The sequence below is a fragment of the Oncorhynchus tshawytscha genome, linkage group LG03 (genome assembly GCF_018296145.1).
Source record: "Oncorhynchus tshawytscha isolate Ot180627B linkage group LG03, Otsh_v2.0, whole genome shotgun sequence".
In the NCBI taxonomy this organism is placed as follows: Eukaryota; Metazoa; Chordata; class Actinopteri; order Salmoniformes; family Salmonidae; genus Oncorhynchus; species Oncorhynchus tshawytscha.
Genome location: NC_056431.1, coordinates 76315013 through 76323465, shown reverse-complemented (window position 1 = coordinate 76323465; position 8453 = coordinate 76315013). Strand labels below are relative to the sequence as shown.

At 48.8% G+C, this 8453-nt stretch overlaps 1 protein-coding gene across 1 annotated transcript; it reads right to left on the bottom strand.

Moving 5' to 3' along the window:
* Positions 1–2127: 2127 nt before the first annotated feature.
* Positions 2128–5005, bottom strand: LOC112246113 (uncharacterized protein C11orf42). The gene is made up of 3 exons (XM_024414387.2): positions 4637–5005; positions 2643–2919; positions 2128–2430 (listed from the first exon to the last, which is right to left on the bottom strand). The coding sequence occupies exons 1-3, from the start codon at positions 4976–4978 to the stop codon at positions 2252–2254; spliced, it is 798 nt and encodes a 265-aa protein (XP_024270155.1). The 5' UTR covers positions 4979–5005; the 3' UTR covers positions 2128–2251.
* Between the last annotated feature and the right edge of the window lie 3448 nt (positions 5006–8453).

The window sequence follows — 8453 nt, the reverse complement described above, 5'->3', positions numbered from 1 at the left end:
TTGTCTAGATACAGTGTCTCATAGCGGGGTGCAGCGACCGACCGGCAGGGGGTGTGGTCGGCTGAGGCCACTGACAGGAAGTTTCTGTTAAACTAATCAAACGGAAATAGGATCTGTGTCCCATATGGCAGCCCTATTCCCTACATAGTGCACTACTTTAGACCAGAGCCCTATTCCCTCTATAGTGTACTACTTTAGACCAGAGCCCTATTCCCTACATAGTGCACTACTTTAGACCAGAGCCCTATTCCCTCTATAGTGTACTACTTTAGACCAGAGCCCTATTCCCTACATAGTGCACTACTTTAGACCAGAGCCCTATTCCCTACATAGTGCACTACTTTAGACCAGAGCCCTATTCCCTACATAGTGCACTACTTTAGACCAGAGCCCTATTCCCTCTATAGTGTACTACTTTAGACCAGAGCCCTATTCCCTACATAGTGCACTACTTTAGACCAGAGCCCTATTCCCTACATAGTGCACTACTTTAGACCAGAGCCCTATTCCCTACATAGTGCACTACTTTAGACCAGAGCCCTATTCCCTCTATAGTGTACTACTTTAGACCAGAGCCCTATTCCCTACATAGTGCACTACTTTAGACCAGAGCCCTATTCCCTACATAGTGCACTACTTTAGACCAGAGCCCTATTCCCTCTATAGTGTACTACTTTAGACCAGAGCCCTATTCCCTACATAGTGCACTACTTTAGACCAGAGCCCTATTCCCTACATAGTGCACTACTTTAGACCAGAGCCCTATTCCCTCTATAGTGTACTACTTTAGACCAGAGCCCTATTCCCTACATAGTGCACTACTTTAGACCAGAGCCCTATTCCCTCTATAGTGTACTACTTTAGACCAGAGCCCTATTCCCTACATAGTGCACTACTTTAGACCAGAGCCCTATTCCCTCTATAGTGTACTACTTTAGACCAGAGCCCTATTCCCTACATAGTGCACTACTTTAGACCAGAGCCCTATTCCCTCTATAGTGTACTACTTTAGTGTGGGTTATCTGGTGTGATGTGGGTTATCTGGTGTGATGTGTGTTATCTGGTGTGGTGTGGGTTATCTGGTGTGGATTATCTCTGTTATTGTCCCTTATCTTTTATTCCCCTCTCTTTCTCTCTCTCTGTCCCTCTCCTCTTTCTCTCTCTCTGTCCCTCTCCTCTTTCTCTCTCTCTGTCCTTCTCTGTATCCATCTATCGCTTTCTCTCCCAACTCCTCTCTCCCTCCTCCTCCCTCCCTCCTTCACATTCTACATGGGTGTTTGATGAATCTGAGTCAGAGAGAGAGAAGACATGACCAGCTGCTGTACACTTAACTCCCCAAGATCAAGGACTGCTGTATATTTAAGTCCCCAAGATCAAGGACTGCTGTATATTTAAGTCCCCAAGATCAAGGACTGCTGTATATTTAAGTCCCCAAGATCAAGGACTGCTGTATATTTAGCTCCCCAAGATCAAGGACTGCTGTATATTTAAGTTCCCAAGATCAAGGACTGCTGTATATTTAAGTCCCCAAGATCAAGGACTGCTGTATATTTAACTCCCTAAGATCAAGGACTGCTGTATATTTAAGTCCCCAAGATCAAGGACTGCTGTATATTTAAGTCCCCAGGATCAAGGACTGCTGTATATTTAAGTCCCCAAGATCAAGGACTGCTGTATATTTAACTCCCTAAGATCAAGGACTGCTGTATATTTAAGTCCCCAAGATCAAGGACTGCTGTATATTTAAGTCCCCAAGATCAAGGACTGCTGTATATTTAACTCCCTAAGATCAAGGACTGCTGTATATTTAACTCCCTAAGATCAAGGACTGCTGTATATTTAAGTCCCCAAGATCAAGGACTGCTGTATATTTAAGTCCCCAAGATCAAGGACTGCTGTATATTTAAGTCCCCAAGATCAAGGACTGCTGTATATTTAAGTCCCCAAGATCAAGGTCTTTACAGACACGCTGCAATGAATAAAAATGCCTAGTTCAACAATAAATTGACTCACTCTCTTGGAATCACAATAACCTTTTCTCTGTGTGACTAGATAACTGGAAAGGTTGTCGTAGATTACCAATATCTGTGTCTGTGGTGTATTATAATAAACTGAGGATAGAATTAGGCATTGCTCATCTGTCAATTTAATTTAATTGGCTTTTAACCCTGAGACACCAATGTCCTTTCCTCACACTCCTCTCTTCCCCCTCTCCCCCTCTACCTATCAGCCCCCTTCCTCCCTTCCTCGCTCAGCTTCCCTCCTCCTCTTCCTCCTCCAGGGGCAGCAGGGCCTCGCTGGAGATCTCCTGCGCCTCCTGGTAGTCTGTCACCTTGCGGTGCTGGTGTTGATCCTTGCTGGGGGATGTGTCCGGCAGGTGGAGGGCCGAGCTGGACAGGGAGATTATGGAGGGGTGGGAGAAGTTGAACGCTGAAGGGGGAACGGGAGGAAGGTGGTTATAAATGCATCTGAATCTGAATTGGAAAGTAAAGGAAGTGTGAATTGAATTTGTGCCATGAAATGGGATGGGATAACTTGAACGTGGGAGATCAGGAAGGGAGGTTAATTATCAGGAGGTTAAAAAAAAGGCACATTATTTGCATATATTAATTCATTGGACAACAGAGTGGAGGTTAGCTCACCAAACTGGGAGAGCAGGCCCATCATCTTGGGCTCAGACACCGGTCTACCTGCTACCAGAGACGCATAGTCCGGGGAGTCGAACTTGGCCCACCTGGCCTTGGGGTGTAGGTAGCTGCCCTCCCAGCCGTCACACACCTCCACCAGGCCCGAGGGAGAGACAGAGAGCCTGAGGCAGGAGAAGGCCAGAGGGGTGTTGGGCCCCAGCCTCAGCTCTGTCCTCCTCTCCATCCCCAGCACACGCAGTTTGGCATCAGAGCTGCAGTACACCTCACTCACCTGGAAGTGAGATAGAAAGAGATTAGACCAGGGCACTCCAACCTTGTTCCTGATAGCTAGCATCCTGTAGGTTTACACTCCAACCTTGTTCCTGATAGCTAGCGTCCTGTAGGTTTACACTCCAACCCTGTTCCTGATAGCTAGCGTCCTGTAGGTTTACACTCCAACCCTGTTCCTGATAGCTAGCGTCCTGTAGGTTTACACTCCAACCTTGTTCCTGATAGCTAGCGTCCTGTAGGTTTACACTCCAACCTTGTTCCTGATAGCTAGCGTCCTGTAGGTTTACACTCCAACCCTGTCCCTGATAGCTAGCGTCCTGTAGGTTTACACTCCAACCCTGTTCCTGATAGCTAGCGTCCTGTAGGTTTACACTCCAACCTTGTTCCTGATAGCTAGCGTCCTGTAGGTTTACACTCCAACCTTGTTCCTGATAGCTAGCGTCCTGTAGGTTTACACTCCAACCTTGTTCAAACCTGTGCCCGGGGAGCTAGAGTCCTGTAGGTTTACACCAGGGCTCTCCAAACCTGTGCCCGGGGAGCTAGCGTCCTGTAGGTTTACACCAGGGCTCTCCAAACCTGTGCCCGGGAGCTAGCGTCCTGTAGGTTTACACCAGGGCTCTCCAAACCTGTGCCCGGGGAGCTAGCGTCCTGTAGGTTTACACCAGGGCTCTCCAAACCTGTGCCCCGGGAGCTAGCGTCCTGTAGGTTTACACCAGGGCTCTCCAAACCTGTGCCCGGGAGCTAGCGTCCTGTAGGTTTACACCAGGGCTCTCCAAACCTGTGCCCGGGGAGCTAGCGTCCTGTAGGTTTACACCAGGGCTCTCCAAACCTGTGCCCGGGAGCTAGCGTCCTGTAGGTTTACACCAGGGCTCTCCAAACCTGTGCCCGGGGAGCTAGCGTCCTGTAGGTTTACACCAGGGCTCTCCAAACCTGTGCCCGGGGAGCTAGCGTCCTGTAGGTTTTTGGACCCTAATCTAGCGCACCTGATACTAATAATTAGCTTGTTGATAAACTGGATTGGGTTAATTACAACGGGTTGGAGTGCAAACCTACAGGAGGGTAGCTCTCCAGGAACAGGGTTGGAGTGTAAACCTACAGGAGGGTAGCTCTCCAGGAACAGGGTTGGAGTGTAAACCTACAGGAGGGTAGCTCTCCAGGAACAGGGTTGGAGTGTAAACCTACAGGAGGGTAGCTCTCCAGGAACAGGGTTGGAAAGCCTTGGATTAGACCATGCCCACTGGGTACAGACATCAGTGTTTAGTTTTGATTACAATGTTTAGTTTTGATTAACATTTGGTTGAGTTTTCAGCTAAAGTGACTTTAATGTGAAATCATCAAAATTATTCACCATGGCATTGGATTTAAGTTAAAAAGGTAAACAAATCTAAAATCTAAATCCTTTACGTTGATTCCTTTAACAAAATCAAATGTTTTTTACGTTGATTCAATGTCATCACATTGAATATTTTGGTTGAAATGACATGGAAACAACGTAGATTCAACCAGTTTTTGCCAAGTGGGTGATCTCATATAAAATCAAGACTTCTATGGTGCACATATGCAATGGGAGCCACGCGAGTCCCATTCCCCCACTTCCTGTTTCTGTCAGACATGGCAGTTGGTCCGAGGTACCCGATATAGTGCATAAAAAAATATATAGCAGAGATCGAGAAAAGCGATACATCATTCATTCTGTTTATCTAAGTCCAGTGTCTCACCAGGTAGAGGCGGTGTACAGAGTCCAGCCAGGGCAGGTTGTCCCTGAGGGACAGCTGTCTGTGTGGAGCCAAGGGACATATTGCCGCCTCCTTCCTCAGGTTGCTGACCTGCACACGGACCCTCCCCACGGCATCCAGGAACTCCTCGTGCAGGAAGTCGCAGCGCACGGGCCCCTCAGTCTTCAGGGAGACCTCTGGGGAACCGGCCGGGTCATCTAACAGGTCCTTCAAGGGCCCTAGGGGGAACAGGGAGCGGACCTTACGCACACGCAGCGATCGCTCCACACGCTTCCCGATAACGCAGAGAGGACGGAACATCTGGGCATCACGCAGGTGGGGCATGGCCGTCACATGGGGGCCACACAGACTGGAGGCCACCTGACGAAAAAGAAGAGAGGAAGAGACAAGAAAGGGAAGAGAGAGACAAGGAACAGAAGAGGGAAATAGTTGTGACACTGTGAGTAGAATTACAGTTTCATCACATTTGGAGGAATGTGGTGAGGTGCAGAAACTGGGAGAAGAGAGAGAGATGTCCTCGTATAAGCTCACAGTCAGAAACAAGCAGGGCACAAACTTCACTTTGATCTGAGATCAACAGCCGATCTGGGATCAACAGCCAATCTGGGATCAACAGCCGACCCGAGATCAACAGCCGACCCGAGATCAACAGCCGACCTGAGATCAACAGCCGACTCGAGATCAACAGCCGACTCGAGATCAACAGCCGACCCGAGATCAACAGCCGACCCGAGATCAACAGCCAATCCGGGATCAACAGCCGACCCGAGATCAACAGCCGACCCGAGATCAACAGCCGACTCGAGATCAACAGCCGACCCGAGATCAACAGCCGACTCGAGATCAACAGCCGACCCGTGATCAACAGCCGACCCGTGATCAACAGCCGACCCGTGATCAACAGCCGACCCGAGATCAACAGCCAATCCGGGATCAACAGCCGACTAATAATACATTTATTGTATTACATTTTTATACAATTTTATTTAATTATTTATTATTTTACTAGATTAATATAGGTCAGTGGGCCACTTCCTGAATGTCCTAAAAGTGTCTGGAGTTTGTGTCTTAGGTTCCTACTCAGCAGTGAGGGCTGGCTGACAGCAGAGAAACAGTTTCATCAACACAATCAGCTGCCTTTCTGAGTAATTGCCTGACCCGATGTGAAAATGTGTTTTTTTTTCTCCACTTTTTACAAATAATACAAATGTTTTCTTATGTTATGTTCATCCGGAAGTGGTGCTCCTAGTGGCCGGGGACCTTCATTTTAATTTACCTTTATTTAACCAGGCAAGTCAGTTAAGAACAAATTCTTATTTTCAATGACAGCCTAGGAACAGTGGGTTAACTGCCTTGTTCAGGGGGCAGAACGACAGATTTGTACCTTGTCAGCTCAGGGGTTTGAACTTGCAACCTTCCGGTTACTAGTCCAACGCTCTAACCACTAGGCTACCTGCTGGTTACTAGTCCAATGCTCTAACCACTAGGCTACCTACTGGTTACTAGTCCAACGCTCTAACCACTAGGCTACCCTGCCGCCCCTCCACTCTAACTACTAGGCTACCCTGCCGCCCCTCCACTCTAACCACTAGGCTACCCTGCCGCCCCTCCACTCTAACTACTAGGCTACCCTGCCGCCCCTCCACTCTAACTACTAGGCTACCCTGCCGCCCCTCCACTCTAACCACTAGGCTACCCTGCCGCCCCTCCACTCTAACTACTAGGCTACCCTGCCGCCCCTCCACTCTAACCACTAGGCTACCCTGCCGCCCCTCCACTCTAACTACTAGGCTACCCTGCCGCCCCTCCACTCTAACCACTAGGCTACCCTGCCGCCCCTCCACTCTAACCACTAGGCTACCCTGCCACCCCTCCACTCTAACCACTAGGCTTAATGTGGGCAAACTTTAGTTTATTTTGTAAATATACCTCATTTCTACTAGCATGTCACAACCAGTGTGCAACCAGAGGGGAAAAAAAACACTCTTGACCACCTTTACTCCACACACAGAGACTCATACAAAGCTCTCCCTTGCCCTCCATTTGGCAAATCTGACCAAAGCTCTATCCTCCTGATTCCTGCTTACAAGCAAAAACAAAAGCAGTAAGTAATAGTGACTCTCTCAATACAGAAGTGGTCAGATGACGCGGATGCTACGCTACAGGACTGTTTTCATAGCACATAGACTGGAATGTGTTCCGAGATTTATCCAATGGCATTGAGGAGTACACCACCTCAGTTACCGGGCTTCATCAATAAGTGCATCGACGACGTCGTTCACCACATCATCCGCACTGAGCTAAAGGGTAGAGCTGCCGCTTTCAAGACGCTTATAAGAAATCCTGCTGTGCCCTCAGATGAACCATTCAACAAGGCAAAGCGTCAATGCAGGACTAAGATTGAATCCTAGTACACCGGCTCTGATGCTCGTCAGATGTGGCAGGGCTTGCAAACTATTACGGACTACAAAGGGAAACTCAGCCGCAAGCTGCCCAGTGACACGAGCCTACCAGACAGGCTAAATGCCTTTAATGCTTCCTTCAAGGCAAGCAACACTGAAGCATGCATGAGAGCACCAGCTTTTCCGGACAACTGTGTCATCACGCTTTCAGTAGCTGACGTGAGCAAGATCTTTAAACAGGTCAACATTAAGAAGGCCGCGGGGCCAGACGGATTACCAGGACATGTACACAGACCATGTGTGGACCAACTGGCAAGTGTCTTCACTGATATTTTCAACATCTCCCTGACTGAGTCTGTAATACCAACATGTTTCAAACAGACCACCATAGTGCCTCTACCAAAGGAAGTGAAGGTAACCTGCCTAAATGACTACTGCCCTGTAGCACTCATGTCTGTAGCCATGAAGTGCTTTAAAAGGCTGGTCATGGCTCACATCAACACCGTCATCCCGGAAACCATAGACCCACTCCAATTCATTTACCACCCCAACAGATCCACAGATGACGCAATGTCAATGGCACTCCACACTGCCCTTTCACACCTGAACAAAAGGAACACCTATGTGAGAATGCTGTTCATTGACTACAGCTCAGCATTCAACACCATAGTGCCCACAAAGCTCATCACTAAGCTAAGGATCCTGGAACTAAACGCCTCCCTCTGCAACTGGATCCTGGACTTCCTGACAGGCCGCCCCCAGGTGGTAAGGGTAGGCAACAACACATCTGCCATGCTGATCCTCAACACGGGGGCACCTCAGAGGTGCGTGCTTATTCCCTTCCTGTACTCCCTGTTTACCCACGACTGTGTGGCCAAGCACAACTCCAACACCATCATTAAGTTTGCCAACGACACAACAGTGGTAGGCCTGATCCCCAACAACGATGAGACAGCCTATAGGGAAGCGGTCAGAGACTTGGTAGTGTGATGCCAGGACAACAACCTCTCCCATAAAATGTGAGCAAGAAAAAAGAGCTGATAGTGGACTACAGGAAAAGGAGGGCCGAACATGATCGCATTCACATCAACGGGGCTGTAGTAGAGCGGGTCGAGAGCTTCAAGTTCCTTGGTGTCAACTTCACCAACAAACTATCATACCAAACACACCAAGACAGTCGTGAAGATGGCACGGCAGCACCTATTCCCCCACAGGAGACTGCATGGGTCCTCTGATCCTCAAAATGTGATACAGTTGCACCATCAAGAGCATTCTGACTGGTTGCATCACTGCCTGCTATGACAACTGCTCAGCATCTGACCGTAAGACGCCGTAAGACGCTACAGAGGGTAGTGCGTACGGCCCAGTACATCACTGGGGCCAAACTTCCTGCCATC

Bases quoted from the DNA above. Each gene is read 5' to 3' on its own strand.
- LOC112246113 (XM_024414387.2), bottom strand. From the start codon at position 4,978: ATGCCCCACCTGCGTGATGCCCAGATGTTCCGTCCTCTCTGCGTTATC. The intron at 2,920-4,636 runs GTGAGACACTGG...TCTCACTTCCAG, and splicing joins CTGTACACCGCCTCTACCTG to GTGAGTGAGGTGTACTGCAG. The intron at 2,431-2,642 runs GTGAGCTAACCT...TTCCCCCTTCAG, and splicing joins GGGCCTGCTCTCCCAGTTTG to CGTTCAACTTCTCCCACCCC.